This window comes from Notolepis coatsorum (genome assembly GCF_963971535.1).
Source record: "Notolepis coatsorum genome assembly, chromosome: 5".
Classification (NCBI taxonomy): domain Eukaryota; kingdom Metazoa; phylum Chordata; class Actinopteri; order Aulopiformes; family Paralepididae; genus Notolepis; species Notolepis coatsorum.
The window spans coordinates 113,849,920-113,874,577 of record NC_140169.1 but is presented as its reverse complement, the minus strand read 5'-3'; the positions used below and the strand labels follow the sequence as shown (position 1 = coordinate 113,874,577).

General features: G+C 42.6%; 2 protein-coding genes across 3 annotated transcripts in view; both read right to left on the bottom strand.

Annotated features, from left to right (window-relative positions):
• Positions 1-7,316, bottom strand: part of LOC311228621 (mitogen-activated protein kinase-binding protein 1-like) — a 62,065-nt gene extending 54,749 nt beyond the window's left edge. The window contains 3 exon segments of the mRNA XM_084314546.1: positions 765-827; positions 4,246-4,337; positions 7,007-7,316. Coding sequence (XP_084170672.1) covers positions 765-827; positions 4,246-4,337; positions 7,007-7,087 — 236 coding nt within the window. The 5' untranslated portion in view covers positions 7,088-7,316.
• A 3,259-nt stretch (positions 7,317-10,575) lies between these two features.
• The window catches only part of mgab (MAX dimerization protein MGA b), a 40,964-nt gene continuing 26,881 nt past the window's right edge, over positions 10,576-24,658 (bottom strand). For both annotated transcript variants that reach the window (XM_084314502.1, XM_084314503.1), the window contains 5 exons: positions 24,454-24,499; positions 15,926-16,096; positions 15,138-15,249; positions 14,526-14,927; positions 10,576-13,169 (listed from right to left, as the gene is read on the bottom strand). In XM_084314502.1, coding sequence (XP_084170628.1) covers positions 11,743-13,169; positions 14,526-14,927; positions 15,138-15,249; positions 15,926-16,096; positions 24,454-24,499 — 2,158 coding nt within the window. In that variant the 3' untranslated portion in view covers positions 10,576-11,742. The remainder of the gene's footprint in view (positions 13,170-14,525; positions 14,928-15,137; positions 15,250-15,925; positions 16,097-24,453; positions 24,500-24,658) is intronic.

Here is a 24,658-nt window from a genome sequence, read left to right as displayed (position 1 = left end):
CGCAGACTGTGTGGACTGACTGTCACTCAAAGTGCTTATGGGCGGAGCCAGGCCATAACAGCCTGAAATCTTGAAGCTGAAAAATGATGGTTTTGAGTACTTGATTAGAAATATAAAACAATGCATTTAAAAAAAAATAAAAACTTACAGATGTCCTCAATAGACTAACAGGAATTGTGTAAAGTTGCCCAAATAGTGCTAGGAATAGCAGTACATGTCCCCTTTAAGGTAGCTGGTTTGTATGGTTCCACTTGTTAAATTGGTCTGACATTTGACGGGAGCAGAGTTGAGCATAATTAAATTAGATCTGTTTTTACATTTGAGAAAAAAAATTCAAATAAGTCAATGCAATCACCTAATGCAATTGAATCTTTACTTGTTTCCAGGGTAACTCTATACCTGTGTATCTATACCATCTATACCTCCGTCAAAGATTATGAGCCAACACAATATGGTTTGACTCTTAATATTTATAGTTTTGATCTTCAATGGGTGGCTGAATTTCCTCAAGGGGATTAATAAAGGAACCTCTTATCTAGGTGGAACTTCACGCCCCAGGTCTATGGCCAGTACCACGGTAAAACTGAAATGACCATCACACCACCATGATACTTTTCTTGCATGGGTCTCATGGGCTCTGGGTTCATTCAATTTCCTTGAGGTTCATGAAGACAGCTAAATACTTACTTAACTTATATTTTAACTAAAGATATCTAACAGTAGCAATATGAACGTAATCACTGTTGTGTTGGTCTGTGACTCACCTGGAGGTGTTGATAATATGGTGCTGTCTGTTCTTCTTCGGGTTCAGCAGCACCACCACACATCTAAACAAGGACAAATACTGTTAAAACAACAACAACAACATCAACTTGACCCTATGCAGGGATACGAGTCAGGATTCTTTTTGTATTGTGTATTTGAATACAATGTTCTGTCTATCAATGTACCAGGACTCAGCGGTATTTAGTGAGAATGACATAATAACACAACAATCCACACGACTGTTTGGTAATAAGGTGCTTAATACTTAAGAAAGCTTAATAATACTCAAAAATCTCTCCTGATCCTCAATTGAATTTCTGAATTATGTAACCTGTTAAAGGACCATACTAGTCTTTTTGACATGTAGGTTCCAAGTCACTCTTGCCGCAATACGAAAACCAAGGCGCCCTTCTTTTTTCATAATCTTTTACTGTTTTTAAATGTTTTAGGTTATTTTCTGCTGATTCACCACTGCCATTTGAAAATGTGTCTTAAACACCACATAAACGTCACCATATCTGACTAGAATGCCATGATAACAGCCAAGGTGCATTCATTTTCCTGGAAAGTTGCTTTATTGTGCCTTAACACTTTGGATGCCAGCCATGCGTTTTGTCGTTAGTTCATGCCGACCGTTGAGTGCCCGCCAACGCTATATAGCGTTTGTTTGTCGTATTTTTCTTTATTGGCGATTTGAATTCATATTTCATCAATCGAGCCTCAGGTTAGTGTTGCAGACTCTCTCTGAGCTCAATTGGGAAGATGCCGCCCCCTATCGTCTCTCCCTGTGTAACTGCACCCCATTACTTTAGACTGATGAAGGGGGGGGGGGGCAGTTTCCTCGTTTTACTTTTCCGTCAAGCTAACTGAAGAATCCATTGTGACCCGCGGCCCGGAAAACGCGTGGATTATGTATTTACAGTACCCAACGCTGAATCAATAAACGCGATCGGGGAGCTCCAGTAGCCCACCGCGTATCTCGGCGCTATTTCTGCGTCGGGAGGAGCCGTGCTGCGTCACGGTTCTGGTTGACTCCGAGTTCGATTCCCGGACCCGCCGTCATTTGCCGAATGTCTTCCCCTGTTCTCCCTCCCGTTTCACTCTACAACTGTCGGTCATGCTTGACCAGAAAAGCGATAAACGCTAAAAAATAAAGTTTTAAAAAAAATAAACGCGATCGATATTTGGAATGGCGATCAGGAATTGGAATAATATTTTTGGATAACATCTGATCTGAGGTAAGGAATTTATTTTACCAGTCTTAGGATAATCAGAGCTATTTTCACAGAGATATCAGCGTTTGCCCTATGCGTGTGTGTGTGTGTGTGTCTGTGTGTGCGATCAGGAAATGAGTGAATCGATATTTCAGCCCGCTTCTATAGCGTGCATAAGTACACATATACTATCGATAATCTAGCGTTTATTTGAAAACGATTCATAAATAGGCCGAAAAATGACAACGTTTTTGTGTATGCCAGAATATTCCAGTAAATGCCGATTATCACGGAATCTTTATATTTTCCTTGAAAACTAGGGCTTTTCAAAATGCTATAAAACGGAAATGAAGCAATTAAAAAACAATCCGTTTCGACAATGTTGACTGCAAACAAGTCATTGATAAACAACGGGCAGATTAGACACAGCCATAATTTAAGACAGAGATTATGCGTTCACAACGCTATCATTGAAGTGGGTGGTGGCATGTAACGGGGGTAAGGCGCACTGCATGGCTGGTAATCAAAGTGTTAATATGGTGTCTAAAAAGGGAGAAGAGGAATTATTCCTGAGATATTGTATTATATCACAATGGAAAGTCATGTGTCACATGGCATGGCATTTTATCCAAATGTGGTGACCTTTTTCAGTTTATATGGTGTTTAAGACACATTTTCAGATAGAAGCCACACTGGAAGCCAATGGCAGTAGCGAATCGGCAGACTACCAATTTATTCAGTAAACAGACGTAAAGGATTATGACAAAATGAGGATTCATCCATCCATCCAGTAGTTCCTTTACATATTCAAATCCTTTATCCAGTGACTCACCAACCATGCATCCTTCTTCCTAACTATGATACCAAACATCCTTATCATTTTTCTAACTATCATAATAAACATCCTTATCATTTCCTGCTATCAGCTGCTGCCATGCCACTACTTCCTCTACATCTTCCTGCTGAGGAAAGATACTGGGATCAGGGATCGACCCCTTAGTGAACTGCCAGCTGTGTCCCAGTGAAGCGTATTAAGGGTACCAGGCGTAGTCGTGGTATAAATACAGCCGAGCCCAGAGCGGATTACCAACGCAAGGACACTGATGTTCCTATACTGCCTGAAGATACAGAGACACACACAAGCAACTGCAAGCCTAAATATTCCATGATTCCTTAACAGCCACGAACATTCCTAATTCTGTTATCAATTGACCTGCTTAGGATTAACCAGTCGTTGTTCAGAATTCAAAGCAGAACAGAGGAAGCTGTGTCTCCACGTCTGCATGCTTCCGTGTTTGCATTGGTTTGGACTCTGCTGTCTTTCACAAAGGCTTTACCTGAGACGCAGCAACCCTCCTGAACCCCTGACGCTAGCTGGCGGAACACTAAGCCCACTTCATCCCACTCCATCATGCCCGTCTTATGCAGCACTGAGGCTGGCACCAATAGTGTGCAGTCTGAAGAAGTGCTTCTCAAGCTTTCTTGGCTCATTAATTAAGACCCCCAAAAAGGATGCCAACTCATGAACCCCCCGACCGCGGGGAAAGCACGGACAGAGTGATCAAATGTGATGCAACCCCCTTTTTATTTCCCCTTTTCAGGCTATTTCATTTGCTATGTTATTGGTGGAAGCCTGCAGACATGGGGGGCAAAATTATTAACACTATTGCATTCCTGATTGGTTCCACTGGTGGGAAGAAGCGCACATGCACGCACGCGTACTACCCACCCACATGCAAGTGTGCACACACACACGCACACATGCACGCACAAGTGCACACACTCACACACACACAGAACTCCACTCAGTTCCTCAGAGAGATTGGAGACATTGCTGATATTGCACACAGAGCCTCAGTCAGGGGATATTCGCCAAGCAAACGCCTGATGGTGGCCGGCCTGATAGTCATCCCACTGAGCTCTGACACGTCAAACGTAGGCATGGAGAGTGACTATATCTATTTAAGCTTAACCGACAGAGGCTAATGCAGCACGGAATTACCAAGGAATTGAATGTGTACTCTCTGTTACTTTTGAGAACTTAGGGTGCATTTAATATCAAACACTAAATTAGATGTGGACTTTAACGACCTACCAAATTAAGTAGACTTCTTCCCTACTTCATTTGAGTTATTCTTCCACCACTGAGGTCAAGGGTGAGATGTAAAAGTCTTTGTATCGCATCTGAATAAGATGAAGCTATGATTGATTGATAAATAAGTAAATAAAACACAAAATATACACCTCCCTCCCTCCCTCCCCTCACCCAGCAGAGTAGGCGACCAGTCCAGAGCAAGGGTCACAGGTCAGACCACTGTTCCCTGAGGCGGTGATGCCCAGAACCCTCTCCAATGTTACCTATAGGGAAGAAACACACACAGAGACGCTACATGTATAAGTACAGAAGGTGAAAAAGGCCATAATCAACTCCAGTCCAGACATATTTTAGCATGTCAAATGTACATTTGGGCAATAGCACTAATCAGCATTTTCACCTAACCTATTAGTACAACAATGCTTATTTTATAGGGAATTTATTCTTTTTTTTAATCCGCTTTTTCTCCTTATTTTTCTCCCATCCCAATTTCACCTTGCCAATTCTCCCTTAAATTCTCCCCTCCCCTGTCTCGAACGTTGTTAGACCATGCCTCCCACTGGTCGGCTGCAGTGAGGACCAAGCCTTGCATCACGTGTCCCCTCCGGTACACGAGGAGGCAGCTGTCGCATATTTTCACCTGAACAGCGCGATCTCTCAGTGGCGAGGAGTAACGCGTGGGAGGCTCATGCTGCCCCCAATACTTTCTGATTCTGCTGTACAGGCGCACCAACCGACCTGTAGGAGTCGCTGTCCACAACGTCCAATCCCCACCCACGGCTTTCCCACCCCTAACACTGCCAATTGTGTTAGTATGACGACCGGCCAAGCCGGTAGCAACGCAGAGAGCTGGGCTCGATACCAGCATCTCCTGCGTTAGTGGCGAGCGTCTTGCCCACTGCGCCACTCAGCCGCCCAAGGGAATTATTCTTAATGTTTTTCGAATCTGAATTTAAAATCTCCATGGTCCTAATTATGTGCAGAGTGGTAACTTGCATAAACCAAGGCCACAAAACTCATTCTGGACCTCATGTAGAATTATTTTAATTAACGGGTGTTAATCTGATTAAAAAATTGTGTTTTTATTCATTCCAGGAAAAGTTAACAGCGATGTTATGAGTCAGGCTCCAACCCACAATGTTGCCAGTGTGTGGTGTGTGTGCCCAAGGGCATAGATTTGGTTTGAAGTTGAACATTGGGGGGGCTGCATGTTTGAAATACAAACTACTGGTATGCAAATCATAACTGTATCTATCCTACACTTGTTCACCTGAATGGCCACGCTGTTCCAGCCATAGCAAGAACAGCCTAGAAACGGATGAGGAGCTGGGAAACTTGAGACGAATCAAAATGTGATTGTCTGACCCACTTATTTCATAAGAAATGGTAAGTAAACACAGAGGAAGCTACAAGTGTGTAAATAATGGAATGAGGAATGAGTGTTTGTCGAGTAGTAAAGGTGATAGATCGTTTTGCTAAACTAATAGCAAAAATATCTATATGTAAATAAAATTTCAATGGGTATTATTTTCAGACTTATATATATAATATATATTTCATTCAGACAAACATTCTAAATGGGCCCAGATTTACTTCCTGTTGCAGTGTTTGCTAATATCAATAGCTGACAGGAAATAAACTTTGGTCCAAGCTGTTACCTATAGGAACACAATTCCACTGAAACCATCTATTGTATACACATAATTGTTCCCTGTTCCCAGTTCCATTGTCAATTGTTCATTATTAGAGTTTTTCTAGCATAGCCTGCAATTAGCTTAAATTATTATTTTTTCTTTTATAGCTATAAACTATTTAAACTTTACAATATAAACATTCAAAATATTAGATTTTCTGTTGCAGTGTTTGCTAATAGCTGAAATACACTTGGGACCGAGCTGTCCCCTCATCTGTAATTCTTAGAATTGTCATGTTACATCATCAAAACTAAATCATTTAGGCACTATGTAAGCCTTGAAGATAATTATTTGAAGAGTATGCATGTTTGTAAACAAAACTCCAGGCCCTACCATTGTAAACAACAGTGAAACATTTAGCCCCCCCCCCCCCCCAAGGTGTAGTGCATTTAGCTCCCAGGAATGTGCTGACTATAGTCTGAAACTGTTTTAATGAGTGAGTTGAGGATTATGTTAATACATGCTTGCTCAATTGCTCTAATCCTGTTTTCTTGAAGAACAATTTACATAGGATTCAGTTTGCCAACATGGGTAGAAACCTTGTTTTGTTTGAATGATAGTCTGAGAGGCTGCTGTTGATTTCATCTCAAATCAGACACAACACTGAATTAATCTCTTGACCTACCAATTCTAGCTTGGCAATTCAACCTGTTGGGGAATTATAGTTGTACTTATTTTTCATCAGGTAATTGTGTCAAAGGTAGCCTAACTCTAAATGAAAATCCAGTAAGGCACATTAAAGGGGCAGTTCACCCCATTATTATTGGGAGTGTATTGTTGGTGCTTTGCGCGCCATAAACTGCATCCATTATGCTCCATTGGATAAGTGACGGCAGACGTCTCCAAAACTAGTCAAATCACATTTGTATTTGGGTTAACTACCACTTTAAGTTAAGTAAATATTCCCCATATTATCTATTTTTGCCTAGCAGTCTCTGGAGCTTAACAGAAAGAAGCATTTTGTATAAAAGTATTCTGTACTTCTGTATGACAACTAATAAAGAAACTTGAACCAAAACAGTAAGTACCAATGTCTTTATTTTAATATCTATCAAGGAATTTCTATATTTACTTAACCCATTGGACTGAAACACAAAAAAGCATTGAATAATCAAATCGTAACAAAACGGTCTCATAATTGCATACATCCAATTAAGGTAGCCTAGCTCATCATTAGGCGTCTTTGAGTGGGCTAAACTACAAACAAAAACTGGACACTTCATATAACAGGCACTCACCTTGGTGGCAATGCTTTCTTTTCGACTGATATTCTTATTTTTGGATGCCGGAGAACGCAGCAAATTCTTGATACGATTCATTTTGACGGTCAATGCTGCAATTCGGATAATAAACGGTCTGGAGTCATCCACTGCAAAGTGCCGGTCAGTCAACACCCACGGGACTCGGGAGTATGGTCGTGCCGTTCTGGAAAGTCCTTGCAAAGTATCCAGCGCAACGGGAGAGACCCGGGTTTACCAACACAAATCCAGCCTCCAAGGCACATGTGTACACATCTAATCTCTTGAGTGGGTTATAAACGGGCCTCGTCGGCGGCTTATCCTCGTTGGGAGTTCCACCCTCTGCTCTCCTGAGCCGTGTTACCGCAGCAAACTCTACTACTGGACCTATGAGGACGACGCCTACCCCATTTGTTGCGTCAAATTATACTGTTATCTTAACGTGTGTCTGCATGATTAGATCAACCATGATATCAATTGTATAGCTGTAATGGAATTAGGATTGGGGGGGGGGGGGGGGGGCGAGGGAGAGATTGATTCACAGAGTAATAGGTTAAACAGTAAATACATAAAGATTCATATGAAAATATCTATATAAAATTTGATTTTAAATGATCCGATTCTACAGTGAGTGCATTGCGATAAGAGATGACTTGACATATCTGCTGTTCCATCTGAAACTTAAGAGCCATAATTGGCTTGTACTACAGGCCTGCATGAACTGACAGCCTACAAGTGTTCTACTAGTTACACCACCTGGTGGAATAAACACTAACACAGAACATGGCAGCATGCTTAATAATAACAACAGAGGTTAAAAGGTGTCACAATAAATGCAATTCACTTTTTTATTAATTTTCAAGGCCACAGTATGTTGCCATCACACTGGAGTGGCACAAAACAGTCATTTCTAAAGAAAGGAAGGGGGGAGAACAATATTGCTATTAAAAAGAAAAACATAACATTTACAAAGATTATTTTCATAGATACATAGCTGTATACATCTCTTCTTGATTGTGACACACAAGGTCGAAAAACAAATGCTTTTACATTAAGGATGACGCAGTTTGTGCATCTTTGCGTCATCTTAACTCATTTACTGGGATGTGTTAAGGAGAAAAGCTCTGTTGGAACAGAGAAGGGCAACAGAACAGAAGTGGCTTGTATCTACCATGAGCACATCCCCAACATAAAGTGCTACTACAGATGGTAGTTAGAGATGTGTCTGGTAATGCAGAACCAAGGGAAGAATTGCAGAACAGGATGCATTAAAGGGGAACGTCACCCAAATTGAGAATTCAAATGTGTCATTGCCATGGCCTTCCATTTCAATAGTTGTGAACATGAGCTAGTCTCACAAAGCCAGAAATCAGAGAAGTACGAATCAAAGTTGTGATGTCATCGGGTATAAAGTCTGGAAACTGCTCCATGGATTCAATGAATGGGAGACCCACAGAATCTTTGAGTGTTTATACTCAAATGAGCCCTGGGTGCGCTCAGTATCACCAATACCATCTTATACAAAGCACTCTAGTTTTTGGATTAGGGAGTTATTTGTTCTCACTAATATCTTTGGTCTTATGGTGGTTAGGACATAGGAACAACATGTATGCATTCTTAAATTGGGTGTAGTTCCCCTTTAAGCAATTACAACCTCCTCTTTATCCAGGCATAGGTAGGTTAGCATTTTCATTTTACAGTGTCTGACTCAAAAGTACCACCTTTCCAAGCTGCATCAAGATGAATATCTCTAACCTCACTTGAAAGCCCTGAAGCATGTGTAAAATAACTAATCTGCTGGTCTTCCGTGTTCTTGCTTATTTAAATATCATGTGAATCAATATCTCAAAACATGTTTGTCGGGATCATTAAGAATAGGAGAGCAATGAAGACATGAATCACATTTTGTAGTTAATAAAATGAACATGGACAACATTTTGGGAAACAAATATCATTGATTAAATAATACAAAAAAGCACGTCCTGTTCCCCCCCCAAGTAGGAGGGTGAGGGTACGGTCAAGTCAAACGTCATCAATACATTCATACATCCAGAAATTTACATTTGAACAGTTAATTTGCAAAAACAGATAAACACAAAAAGAAGAAGAAATGAACAGACTGTCATGAGTTCCTCGTCATTGTCCATTGAAAGTTCACGTTTTATAGCAGAAAACCCCAATGCTGTTCTTGATCAAAACCCCAATAAATCCATTCACAGCGAATCAGTGCGCAGTATTCAGGTCAGGTGAGGCAATATGGCTGCAATTCAGGAGATGTGCAAATTTCGGTGTAACTTTGGCTCAAAGTCATCTTTAAAGATGGCATTTGACGAAACTGAAGAGCCTGTAAGAGGAAAGTTGAAACGTGTTCACGTTCACTACTTTTGCAAAAGAAAATCAATAAAGTTACATTTTGTAAGTTACCTGTATTTTGTGAACTTAGTTTTACTGAATCAAAACAACGCAACTGCTGTTTGATTGACATTACCACAATAAAAGAAAAAACATGATTCATGAAAATTCTACGGAGATATCCGTTTTTTGCAAATGAACATAATTTTCTCAGACTTCATTCCTGGAAAACCGCCTTCCTTCGAGTGTGAAAAGTCTACTCATGTCTGTCGTCAACATGGATAGGAATCGAACAGGATAAACGACCCAGATGTGCACCGAGGCACATCTCTGGTCCATCTATATCCCAGGGGTTCCTTTGGATTTGTAAACAGGCACATTTGGTGGGGCTTTGCATGACCTCTGTGACCTCTGCTCATGAGGAATGAACAAGGAGGTCAAGGAGGGACGCTCTCCTGAACGAGTCTACGTAGGAAGTTTATTAATGCTAGGAGACGCTGCGGTCTCCCGAGTGGTGCGTGAGGTTTCAGTGTGTCAGACAAGATGGAGGTGGAGGGATCATCATTGTGAAACAAGAGGAAGTTATACTTAAAAAAGACAGTCCTTCTGGTGAGGTCAAAGTGGTAATGGCATCATGCATGAAATGTTCTTACACACTATAGGAGTTGTTTAGCTCTAAATTCAGTCTCACAGACAGTAAGCCTGTTGTATATAGTCCTGTATATTGTGTGTGTACATTCATTGTGTCCTATATGTTACTTTGTTTATATTAGATCTTTTCATATACACCATGGGAAGGGGGAATGTAATTTTATTTTTCTGTATGTCTTGCATATTCTGGGAAATGACAATAAAGTTGACTTTGACTGGTGACTGTAATGCCTTGCTCCTGAGATCTAGTGTACCTCTTGTAAAAATTATTTTGTTAAAATAAGAGGTCTACATGTTTAAGTCTGGGTAAAGCAAATTCAGAGATTCGTTTCTAAACACATTATAATGTTATAAAATAGTTAACCATTAAACTCACCATTTTAGTGTTGAGGATTTTGTGGGCCTGAAATCATGGCTCGCAGCACACTGGAGCCATGCTTAGCATAACCCCTCCCCCTACGCTGTATACAAACTACCACTCCCCCAACACTGTATACAAACTACCACTCCCCCAACACTGTATACAAACGACCACTCCCCCAACACTGTATACAAACTACCACTCCCCCAACACTGTATACAAACGACCACTCCCCCAACACTGTATACAAACTACCACTCCCCCAACACTGTATACAAACTACAGCACATTAAGGTGGCTCTCTCTGGGGTTGATGGTAGCTCAAAAAGGTGTAGCATAGCTAAGCTAACCAATTCATGTATTTTAATTGAAAATGCTAAAACAATTAGTGCCATACTCCGGGAGGTATAGTTAAATAAAAACACAGATTGGGTGGTCTAACCTAGTCTGCCAGTTAGTCAATTAATCAAGCTTTCTAACCGAGTAGGGTCCATTTGATAAGATTTGGTAGTTTACAGCAAAATGTTTAGTGATTGAATTGAAAAATAAAATGGTACTCGAGCTGAAAGGGAGCCGTTAATCAAGTGTGATCTGACAGCGCCCCCACAATACTGGTCTGAGCAGCCAGATAAGCCGGTTTGTTTTCTTGAACTCTAATAGTTTTGTGTGCTTGAAACAAGTAAAATAATCTACCGATATAGTAAGTTTGTACCAAATTTGGCATGGTAAGATTTATTGAATTAAGTAAAAATTGGATACAGTGGGAATGGGATACCAGTAACCCATGTTACTGACCAAACATTCTCTATTAGCGATGGCTGTTGGAATGTAGAGCTATTTAACACTTATTTTAACAGCACATTTAATGTCTTTGCAAGCTTGGGTGATTGCCAGTTACAAGAGGTACACAATAGCTCTCAGGGGCAAGGAGTTACAAAAGAGCCATCAGGCTTTGCTTCTCGTCTGTAAGACTAAATTGAGAAAAAAAATCGTGTAAGACCACATTTGTGTGTAAGAACATTTCATGCATAGAGGGTCGTCTGTTACCTCGTCTCCCAACTCGTTTGCTTTCCGGCAAAGCCATTGTTTCTCAGTGACTGGCCACTTCACACCAGCCATTCACATGTATACAGACCTGTACATTCAGCTGTGTAGGAGGCTTATTCTATTCATGAACTATGCCTTTTGCTCCACAATATGAACAGACGTTGTTCACACATCTCATAGGCTGCTTGCGAATTCACGTCAGAGAAAACATAAAAAAAGTCCATGCCAAATGAGAGCCAACCGTGTTACTTTCCTTCTAACAAGCAATGTTTTTTTGGGGGGGGGTTCAGCTTTAGCTCATGAAGACGAACGAAGATGGGAGTTTCTAATCTGAATCTGAATCCGAGTCTATTTCCTCCGAGTCTATTTCCTCCGAGTCTATTTCATCAGAGTCTATTTCATTTTCTATGTCTTTCCAGGATCTTTTCTTGGCACTGGGAAAGTCCTTCCCTAAAGCACCTCTAGTCACAGGCCGCGTTCCACTGACCTCTCCGAGCTGTGCGGTGGGGCTGTCATTGGTTTGAGTTACAGGGCTAGGGGCCGGTCCGGCCGGGCTGCACTGAGCTTGTCTGGCTTTGGCCGGACTACCCCCTGCTCGTGTCACAGGGCTACTGCTGGCCCGGGTGCTTCCTACACTCTTTGCCGCGGGACCAGTGCCACCTGGAATCACAGAATCTCGCGGCTTCTTCCGTGGCCTCCCTACACCCCGCAGTGGCTTATTCGGTGGCCTCCCTCTGCGGGGCTTGACGGGCTCTGGGCTTTCTGCCGCTGGAGTCTGCTTGGCTTTAGTCCGCTTGGCCTTGTCCACAGACTCGCTCTCCCCATTTTGAGGGAGGGGGTGCTTGCGAGGCCTACCTACGGGCCTGCGGGAGACTACCTTGATATCCTCCTCTTCATCTTCCTTTGGCTTGGGGACGCTTAAGCATGCGGCCGCTTTCGTCCTGCCCAAAACCAACACTTTGCCTCTGCTCATGCTCCCCTCAACAGTGCGCAGTCCCGCCCGCGGCTTCCAGGTGGCACCGCCGAGACGAGGAATCTCGACTAGGGGAGATTTCTTGCTCACGCGGCCGGTATTGTTAAGGGCTGAGGAGGTCTCCTCCTCCTTTGTGGTGCCATGACTGTCCGGGTCCTCTCCCTCCGCCGTGAGCTTCTCACGGTCAGAAGGCATCCTCTTTCCGTCCTCGAAGGCCGTTTCCACAGACTTACTTTCCAGATTTAGAACGACGGGGTGCTTTCGAGGCCTACCTACGGGGCGGCGGATTTTAACAGGGGTAAACCCATTATCCACCATCTCAGGGCTATCCACAGGTTCAGAACAGACACCCTCAGCCTTCGGTGGCTTGGGCCGGAGCAGCACGGGGCGAGTCCCGGGGTTGAAACTCAAGCACGCGGTCTGCAGTGGCTTAAGATGCGGTGGCTTCCAGATGGCCCTGTTGAGACGAGCCATCTGAAACAGGGGAGATGTCTTGCTCACTTGAGCAGTATTGTTAAGTGCTGAGGAGGTGTTCTCCTCCTCTGCGGTGCCATGGCCGTCTGCTGGGTTCTCTCCCTCCTCTGGGAGCAGCTCACATTCAGAAGGCGTCCTCTCTCCAGCCTTGGAGGAGCCCAGGTCAGAGGGTTGTGTTTGAGGCCCGGAGCACTCCTCCTCCTCCTCCTCCTCCTCATCCTCCTCCTCCTCCTCCTCCTCCCCCTCTCCCGCCTTCCTCTCCTTGTCTGATCCCATGACCATGAGAGTGTAGTATCCTGGCCCAGCTGTGATAAGACAAACACACAGGCATTTCAAGTCAGAGTACTGGTCCTCTCCTACTAGTGAAATGCGTATTAAGAGATGTTTGTCTCAAATCTGTGGGCTACAGGACAAAACCAAGGACACAGTGTCATAGATGTGAAGCATTCTCGCATAGATTCAATTGGTCCTACAAGTGCAACGCCTGTGAGTTGCCACTAGGGGCAGAGTGGCTAAGTGAGTGAGTGAGTGAGTGACATTGCTGGTTATAGAGGTGCATCTAAAACAACAAGAAGATGACACTACAAATTCATAAGGGAACAATTAAACAATTCAATCCTGCTCCTATGCAGTGTTAATTTTGGCAGCTATTTAAATTTTAGTTTTAGTCTTAGTCATGTGTCAAATAAATGCTCCTTTTTCGTTTATCATATTTAGTCACCTTCATTTATTTTTCGTTTAGTCAGTTTAGTCAACTACAGGTCTGAGCATTTTAGTCTTAGTCAGTGTTAGTCTCGATTTTGTCTTTTTTGTTTTTGTCTAGATTTAGTCGCAGAAAACTGATGATTTTTGTCTAGTTTTCGCTAATGAAAAAAAGGCATTTTTTCCTTCATCAAAATTCCTTGAAATGGTCAATAGATTCAGAAATAGTCAGACATGGAATGGAACATATTCTGATTTAAATTCCTAATTTCTTTTTTAACCAACAAAGCAACATTAGGATAGTATATACACAGTACACACTGATTGCAATTCTCACTGGGACCTACTGTACAAATTTCACACACGTCACACACACATTCCCTTTTGTCCGTCGAGTACAACCGTAGATCGCGGACGTCACTTTAAACTTAAAATGGTGGCCCCCATCAGAGCATTCGGCTAACAACATTAGCTTAGCGAACCTGCCACAGCACTTCTATGTGCATAAAGTGTGGTAACAAAATATCACAGCCCCTAAGACTGGGAGCGTTCTAACTCTACTGAGCATGTACCCAACATTATATGAAAAATAAGTCATTACGATGTTTTAGTGCGCTTCAAGTGCTAAAGGGATTCATTAACAACGGAGCAATAGCTATCGATTAGCCGGAAACGGAAATGCTGAAATAATAACGTGAATTATTCTAAAAGTTATAATTATTTTGTCTCATCTTGTTTTAGTCAACATAAATTAAGAGTTAGTCATGGTTTTTGTAAAGTACATTTTTGTGTCCTCAGATGTAGTCAACGATCATACATAAATAATTTAGTCACGTTAGTGTCACATGATCTACATTAACGTGACGTCACGTTGTCGCCGGGGGGAAAAGCTTCGCTGACGACCATATATAGTCATAATTTTCGTTGACAAAATTAACACTGCTCCTATGACAGCTTACCAGGTCTCATAGAGGAAGGTAGTATGATCCTGCCAGTCTTGGAGCGAATCAGAGCCATGGGCGATGGAGAGATAACAGGAACCTGAGGGGGGGGGTCCGGCTTGGGAAGCAGGGCCACGAGGGGAGATGGGGGCGGGCCTGGGAGCCAAGGTGGGGGTGCTGTGACCTGGGCTAGAGCTGGGGCTGTAGCCAGCTCAGGTTGAGGTTGTGGCTGGGTCGGAGGTTGGGGTAGGGGTAAGGTTGGGGGCCGGGGCTTTACTTGCTGTGCAGTGACTTGCGGTTTGGGGGTCTGGTGCTGTGGCTTCATGATGGGAGGTAAATGACCTGATCCGACAGCAGCCATGGCTTTCCTCCTCTCACAGATCTGCCTCAGCTTGGTCTGAACCAGCGCCTCTGGTCTGCCTGAAGAGACATCCACATGTGTACAAGTGTCAGTCAAATCTGCTATGTTACAGTACATGCCACGACCACGAGACATGAGCACATAATCTCACATATTTAAATGAATCAACGTGCCCACACATTCTTTTTCAAATGCCAGTGAAGTGCATGAAGCGGAACGCAAAGCAACAATAGGCCAAAAGCAACAACCATAATAAACAAATGGCATACCAGCCAAGCGGGAAATCTCTTTCACGTAGAGAGACTGCATCTCTTTCAGCCTCCTCTTCTTCTTCTCCAGACACCTGGAGGTCACCACCAGATTCTGGATCTCAGCTAAAGCCTGAAACAAAGCAAGATGTTAAGGGACACCAAGTCTCACTTCGATATCTAAACCTAACTGTGACATGAGAGCATTCCTCTTCAAAGGATGAAGGGGGGAAATACAGCAAACTTGCAGCTCAAATATCTTGCCAATTAGGGGTGTAAAAAATGTATGTCTATGTATGAATGTAGAAAGCCAACTTGCATATACCTGTAGAATTCATATTTGATATTATCAGAAATGTATGTCTTTATCAACAGTATTTAAGTTAATTTATGAATATAATACTATTAACCAATACCTTGATCAAAGGCTTTAATTGTTTCCGTTTGATTATTGGAGAATGAATTGGTTTGATTGCATTTGTATACTTATTACACAGATACAACTAAATTAAGGGATTGTTTTTATTTTTGGAAACCTAGCCCTACTTCTTACTTGATCGGTAGAGTCCTCCCTTTCTCAGCACAATCTATGCTATTCCTCATACCAGCAGTTGTCCTAAGTCTGTACAAGCTGACCGAGGACAACTGAAATCGACGCCATAGTGCACGCAAAGTAGATTTCAGTTGTCTTCCGTAAATAAGGTCTTCATAAAACTGCATGCAAAATTGTATTGCGTCAAACTTGTGACACAATGTTCGCTGAAGTGTGTATTTGTCTCGGGGGCGGGTGATCAGGACGGGGTGCTGACCAGGGAGAGGAGCTTGAGCTTGGGGGCCCTCGGGTCGTCGTGGATGTGGAGGACGTCCTGGAGCCTGTTGAAGAGGTGGCGCTGCTCAGAGCGCCGCAGCCTCTCCGTCACCTTGTGGTTCCTCCGTCTGCCTCCGCCCGCCGACTCATCGCCGTCTTCATCGCTTAGCCCCTGAGGAGGTGGAGGAGGAACGGATAACATTAACACACACTGGGGGTAGGCACAATAAAACGCTCAAAAACCAGGTTGTGGCATTCTGTGGCAGCTAATAGGTCGTCTAAACCCTATGTTTCAACAGCCATTTTTCAACCCTGGCTTTAGTTTCAACATCCATTTTTCCCAAGCTGGACATTTAAGGAAGTAGACTGTGAGCGTGACTGTGAAGGGCCTCCTCCTGGTGACTGCTATGAACACAATGAGGGGCCCGCCACCACATTTCTCTTTGAGCCCATTACTCCTAATGCAGTTTTTAATATGTTGATGATGTCTATTGATACCGGAATGTCGACTGGGGAGGACAACTTGGACCCTTTCTTTCTTAAATTAGCTGCTCCTGTACTAATCAGAGCAAATAGCATATATTTGTAATCTCTCTACATCAACAGGCACAGTTCCCAGTATTTGGAAAACGGCCCATGTCTCTCCTTGCCATAAAGGTGGAGACAGAACCGACCTGAACAATTATCATCCAATTTCCAAGTTGTCCTGCTTAGTGAATAACCAAATCAAAACATTTCTCTCTAATCACTCTGTTCTGGCGCGGCTACGTGGTGCTCACCACGAATACTGGAGACGCTGGGTTCGCCTGTTCGAGCCCAGCGCTCCACATTGCTTTCAGTTTAGCTGGTCGTCCGTACTAATACACATTGGCAGTATTAGGGGGTGGGAAACTGATGGGTGGGGATCGGGCGTTGTGGACAGCGACTCCTACAGGTCGGTTGGTGCGCCTGCGCAGTAGAATCAGGAAGCGACGGGGGCGGGGCCCCTCCAAAGCGCAGACCCCTGACGCTGAAAGATCGCGCCGCGCAGGTGAAAAGATGCGACTGCTGTTACCTCGAGTATCGGAGGGGACTCGTGCTATGTATGACTTAGTCCACATTGCAGCCGGCTTGTGGGAGGCATGAAACAGCGTTCGAGACAGGGGAGGGTTGAATTGGATGATATGAAAATTGGGATGGGAGAAAAATTGAAAATGGGAGAAAAAGTGTATTAAAAAAAATAAAAAATCACTCTGTTCTAAGCCCCCATCAATCTGGTTTCAGAGCCAACCACAGAACAATCTCAGCTACCACTTTAGTTATAAATTATATAGTTTCTGCATTAGACAAAAATAAACATTGTGCTGCCCTATTTATAGATCTGTCCAAAGCATTCAATATGGTTGATCATTCTCTTCTGTTGAATAGACTGTACAGTATTGGTTTTAGATGAAATTGTTTGCGGTTGGTTCTGGAGCTATTTTCGGACAGAAACCAATGCAGGAAAGTGGGCAAAATCCAGTCAGAATTATTACTCATTACAAAAGATGTTCCACAAGGATCGATCCTAGGCCCCGTTTTATTTACTAGTTATATTAATGATATTATTTTGGCGGATGATTCAATTATCTACTGTACCGCGGATTCTAGGGGCGATACGATACTTGCGTCACGATACGATAGTATCGCGATACTAAATATATCGCGATACGCTGAGTATTGCGAATTAAAAAATAAAATGTTTTGATCAAATTAAATGTATTACCTTTTTTCAACTGCAAAGTAAAACTGTGTCAACATGTTTTATATAATAAAATAAAGTTCAGTCTGTTCATCTCACTTCAATAATTTTTATTGCAGAACATGGTATTTTCTCAAGCAGACAGATGTAAACACTGTAATCTGTGTTGCATGTACCTGACAAACTGAACTGTTTGTATTACAGTCATATTCCAACTTAACTGAATGCACATGTGTGTGTGGACTACTGTACTATTACAGGTATTGAAATGAACAATGCAACTTCCTTTTTTTTTATGAATAATTAAATATCGATACTTGGCGTCCCTGTATCGATACAGTATCGCCACGCAAAGTATCGCGATACTACTACGTATAGATTCCCCCCCCCCCACCCCTAGCGGATTCTGTACAAATAGCTACTGACAATCTACAACATTCATTTAATGCTCTGCAAGATGAGCTTATAGGCCTTAAGCTTGTACTAAATGCAAGCAAAACTAAATTCATGGTGTTCTCTCGGGCCAGAAATATTGATCACGACAGTTTGCATATATCGACTAGAAATGGGTCTGACATAGAAAGGGTAACTGAATATAAATATCTTGGAATCTGGCTCAGTGATACACTTTTGTTTAGATATCATATCATATCATATCAAGCTTGCCAGTACATTTTTATACCCATTATTATGTCTGCAATTTATGCATTGTTTTTTATTCTGTCAACTATATGCAGATTTTATGCCTCTGTTCATTTTATACTAATTGCTGTGGGGCACTCTGGACTGCGGTCCATGTATGAAAAGTGCTATATAGATAAAGCGTTATTAATATTTATTATTATTATATTGTAAAAAATGTATGCATTGAAATGTCTAAGTCCCGACGACATTGAAAATGAGGGTGACCTCAACTGTCCTTTCGAGAATAAATAACGGTTTGAACATCCGTCACCGTAGACACTTTGCCAGGTTAACAACCAACTCCTCTTTATATTAACTCAATCAGCGGCAATCACGAGTTTACTCGTTATTGCCCGCCAACCGTTGAGCGCCAATAACGAGTTTTTAGATCCTTTTTTAGATTTTTTTTGATTCTATACAGTCTCACAGACCTCGGTGTATCATTGGGACTCATTCTGAGACCTTGAGAGTACAATGCCGGCCGCATCCTGCTAGGTGGCAGTATCGCCTACCCTTTGAAACCTTATTTCACACTGTGTGTTACATTTTATATGGTCCGGGCGGAGAATTTGGACCCAGGCAAGTGAAATGCTTCATTCGAGCAACTTGGAACATGTCCAGCACACTTGATGCAATTTTTTTGCCATTTCCTGTAAGGGATCCGATGGACATCGATACTGGAAATCGCGATCAGACAATTGGAATATTCTTTTTGGAATAACTCCTAGCAAAGGTAAGGACTATATGACATCAAACCTACTTTGATCCTACAATGATTCGCAACAATCAACGTATGTAGTAGGGATGCACCGAATGGGAAATTATTGGCCGAAACCGATACCGAAAATAGAAAACAGTTGGCCGAAAACCGAAAGGCCGAAAATGATTCATAGAATAGATTTTTTTTACCAATGTTGTGGAACATTATGATTATGGAAAAAATATGATTATGGCAAAACTTAACTTAAATAATAATCACTATTATGGGTCCATAAAACATTTATTCAGCACTTCTGAATGCATACAGTACATTAATTCCATCTTTTCTCTGGCTGCCGCAGCGGACATCTGTGCTCTACTGAGCGCACCTTTCTAGTCCCCAGCTGAATGTGCTCGCTTGACTCGGCACAGTAGACGCGCGACAGACAGACAGCGTCAATGTGAGAAACACAATCCCCCCCCCCCTCGCTCTGAATAATATGCATATTAGATCACTCAGTGATTAACCGCAACGGGCATATAGTAAATAAGGATATAAAAGCATGTTAAAGACGCATTTATTGGACACGTTGCGCGCAGAGTTTACATAGAAACAGCGCGACTCCCGACAGCGCGACATCATCACAACAACACGCGAGGTTGTTAGGTTGTTTCTGTTATATATTTTCGGTGAAAAAACTCTTTCGGCTGAAAGGCCTTTTTTTTTTTGCCATTTTCGGCCGAAAACTTTCGGTGCCGAAATTTCGGTGCATCCCTAGTATGTAGTATTCAAAACGTATGCTGTTGCTAATGATCAGAGCATCACAGAACGACCCCCCCCACACCCCCGTTGATGCCTTCATGATGAAACACCTAATACCTATTATATACCTTTGATTTGGAAATAGTATCGTGTCCAGGCGAGCAACGCAAACGACTTTCGCAAAATGCATATAGCGCTCCATAACTCACCTTCCAGGAATTTGCCCGGATCACTCTGAAACTATACAATATTCACCATGGGATAACACGCGGCGAACGTATACATGAATAAATTAACTCTTTTTTACATGTTGGACGAGAGATAGTGACTGTCAAATGAGCCATAGTATTGTCTCCATAGCTATAATATAGCTCTGCAAACATCGTGACGCACAGTGAAAATGACCATCTTTTTAAGCGTGGCCCACGGCAGGCAGCGCAGATGGGGATATAGCGTAGCGCTGAAAGTGTTAAGACACTTTGCAAGGTTAACAACCAAACTCCTCTCGATATTAAGACACTTTGCCAGATGAACAATCAAACTCCTCTCCGTTCTGACATTCAATCTGGCTGGTAGAAAAACGTAGTGGTTCTCAAAGTGCAAAACACTCAGCAACATGCCAAATTAATGAAAATGAACCTTGGGGATTTAGATACATTATGTGCTTGGTTTTGATTTTGTCTTAATACTGTAAAAGAAAATGTTAACTCTTTGTACCTAGTAATATAAATGAGTTTGCAGTTATTTCATACAGCAACTGAGGACAAGCCTTCACTAGACGTTAGCACAATGAGAGAATGAATAAGAATGACCGTTTTAATCATAGGTTTAACTCTGTTCTCTGTTATCACCTGTGTACATTATACAGTAATGGAATTCTGGACTAAATTAGATCTTATGACAAATACCTTCTCAGATAATAATAATAATAATAATAATAATAATAATAATAATAATAATAATAAATAATAATAATAATTAATTCATTACATTTATATAGCGCTTTTCTAGACACTCAAAGCGCTCCCCACAATCTAGGGTGGAAATTGCCTCCTTCACCACCACTGGTAGCACCCAACCTTGGGCTACACAGGCTCAATGGCTGCCATACACTGGCACCAGGCACACATCACACTACACAATGGCTGAACGGCTCAGGAGACAGGGATTGATATCAGCCAATTAAGGGGAAGGGATGATTAGGTGGCCTTGATGTCAGAGACCCGATTGGGAATTTGGCCAGGAACATCGGGGAACCCCTTACTCTTTGCGATAAGCGCCCTGGCTTCTTTAACGACCGAATTCAGTCAGGACCTCGGTTTAGCGTCTCATCCGAAGGACGGCACGCACAGCTGTACGGTGTCCCTATCACTGTAACAGGGGCATTGTTACTGACTAGTCCAGAGGACAGAGTGCCCCCTGCTGGACAACAACACCACTTTACGACAACGGCCTTGACCGGGGCTCGAACCAGTGATCTTCCGATCATGAGTCCGGAGCTCTACTCATGTAGCCACGCTGCCGGACAATGGACAGATGGGGCCATGGGGGTCACTGAGGCAAAATCATATAGAAAGGGGGGGTCTCTGACCTATTACATGTTCAATTGGGGGTAGGGGTGCACCGATGTATCGGTCGGGTATCGGTATCGGCCGATAAGTGCCTTGTTGACTGCAATCGGCCTACCGGCCGATAAGCTCAAATGTGCCGATGGCAGTAGCCGATAAATATCCATCAATTTGTGTCGCGTCAAAAGGCAAAAAAAAAAAAAAGTTCAGTCAAGCGACCTGCACAACGCCGCCCCACACACACACAAGCTACTGCATCAAAGTTACTACTTATGATTAACAAAGGCATTCGTTTTGTGGCATTAATGTCATTTATTACATGGCGTTTTAACATTCGCCGAAATGCTTGATTGTGATTGGTCAATAGCGCTCGTCAGAGGTCCGTTATTACTCGATAACGGACCTCTGCCGAGCAATAATGACCGCTGTGCGCAGCTGTTCGCAATCAAGCCCACTGACATCAGTGCAATCAGACACTGCCGGCTGCCGGGGAAGCTGCCGGCGATGACAGGGCGGAGCGACAGAACAGAACTGCGTCTGCATTTGATCTCGTCTTGTCGATGGTGTAAAATGAAGTATATTGTTAGTAAGTTAGCCATGTAATAAGCGGGATAATGTATAGCTATACTCGGTCATTGTCGCAAAATAATTGACCTTCACTACGTTTAAAGAACACCTCGGCGAGGCGCCTCGGTATTCTAAACTCCGTGTCGGTCAATTATTTTGCGACAATGACCTCGTAGCTATACATTATCCCTTACATAGTTAGTGTTACACGTTCAATAACGTCAGCATATTATTTACCCGAAAATAGCAAGTAGCAAGCATTACTCAATTCATAGCTCAGTTCCTTCCGTTGCTCAGAGCCCGTACTGAGTTGTACCCATTCTGCAATCTGTTAATAAAGTTTTCAATCAGACAAATGTATAGAAAAGCTTTGTTTTATTATAACATTCGTTGCAGTAAAATCATTATGCCTCGTTTGGTGGTAATCTACTCGTGGCCGGCGGGGAGCTAACGTTATTAGCGCGTTGGTTTGTTGTTGATCTCTCGCTGCAGATCAATGGCGGACATCCAGGAAGTTAAAAACGAATACGCGCTTGCCGATTGGTGGTAACAGCAGAGGCGGGTGCAAGCGGTGTGACGTAATTGGCAGAATCGACTGTCGATCAAAATTGTTCTGTTGCATTGCTTTGGTTGAGAGCTCTGGTTGAGACAATAGTATCCAGCTGCAGCCCGGCAGACCATACTGGGAGAGAGATAGTGCTACATGGTGAGGGATTTGGGGTGCTTTTTCAATGTATGTGATGTATAGATTGGGGGAAGATGGTAGCATCTAACGGTGCCAGGTCAGAGAGGGCAGAAATGTGTTTGGCTTAGCAGAGGTTGGTTCAGAGCGAGTGAGCACCACACTGAGCAGGGTGTTTGTTTTGAATTCCGAGCTGAAGACATAACACTGATAGCGAGTGTCTCCCAGAGCGAGGGAGAGCGGTTCATCTTAATGAAACAGTAGAAACTGCATTTTAATGTGTGTAAAGGTTAAACGCGGTTGTCATGACAGCGCGTCGCCTGACAACCAGGAGAGGGGCGGGGGATATCGTTGCTATGATGAAGATCTATAAGTCGAACAGTGTTTCCGGGTGTGAGGCAGACCAAAGAAACGAATCCCACAGGAGGGAAGGGACCAAGAGACTCTCTCCTCTTATCACAGAGGGGGGGGGGGGGGGGGGGGGAGAATGCCACATCATCATTAGCTTCGGCTACCACGAGGATGGTCTTGGCTAACGAACAGGCCTGACCACTGTTGGACTGAGAGACAGAGGGACAATAGACTGGACTGAAAGATCATTAGATAGACTGAACACACCGAAAGGTCATTAGAATAGACTTTGCAAGGACAATACAATCTGTTAACATCTGAGCTGAGGTTCCTGTTTATAGCAATAAACAACGCTTTTCCTCATAAGGTATTTCACGTTGTCGAAGTGTCGAATTCTTACGGAGGTGGAGAATTATTATGGTTTGCGGATTGTACTAACGGGGTGAGATAAGGATTTAATCAACCGGTATCGGAGACGTCAGGACCATTAAAATGACACAACGCAGAGGAATTGGATGGAGAGCCAAACAGACGAAGACGTGATACTGGCCAGTTTGATCAGGATCTAACAATGGCATGGTGGAATTAATACATAAAAATAGGGAAACAATGTCCAGGCACGCACTCCAGGTTTTTCCAAATGTATTGGCAGCCTGTAATCATGACGTTTCGGTGTGAACACACCTTCTTCAGAATGGCTTGCATCATGGTGGAATTAATACCATAAACATATTTCTTGATGTTTACTTTTTTTAAGTAAGTAAAGAGGCCTATGTTCATATCGGTGAGCACAATTTGTAACACAAAAAGAGAGACGTGTAGCCTATTTATTTAATATTTTATTTATTCATTTTATTATTATTATTTTATTTGTTGCCATGGCTAAAATAATAGTCAAGCATATAGGGCTAAAACATTTTCATAAACAATAATATAATTTTTAGTTATTTGGTTATAATAAGGGCTTTTCAATGCATTTGTCTGATTGAAAGCTTTATTGGCAGATTGCAGAGTGGGTACAATACAGTACAGCTCAGTGGACTGGAGGATGAAGACCAGAAAAAGACTTTCGGCTTTTTTACATAAGGGTCCTCCATTTTCAATTCATCAAAACATTTAGAGACTTACAAATATACAGTAGTTTCATACAATGTGCCACAAATATCGGTATCGGTATCGGCCGATTGTGTTAGTTGAACAATCGGTATCGGTGGCAAATTTTCATATCGGTGCATCCCTAATTCATCCTTGAGATGAAAAGACTGAGAACCGCTGTAACAATGAATGGTAAATGTGTGAATCCACTGTGACCGGTGAGCGAAGAAAACTCTCCCCGTTTGAACATTGGTGTGCTGGATGCAATCTTTTTAGTTATGCTATAACTGCTGTATTAAGTAAGAACTGACATCAGAACGAGAGAAGCAGGATTATAATTGGGGGATCAGAGTACATGGTGAGCTTGTATTAGAAATGTACATGTGGAAAAGGTACCTACCTTAACTCTATGTTCTCTTGCTGATCCAGAATCCTCACTGGAATCTCTGTGGGCAGGAAAGACATTGACATTCACTAACATTATTAGGGCTGCAACAATTACAGCATCATTGCAATACAATGGTAATACAGTTGTAATAATCACACTACAGAGTTGGGTATGCTACTGTAATAGCTATGCTTTAGCCACCAGCAGCTGATAATAC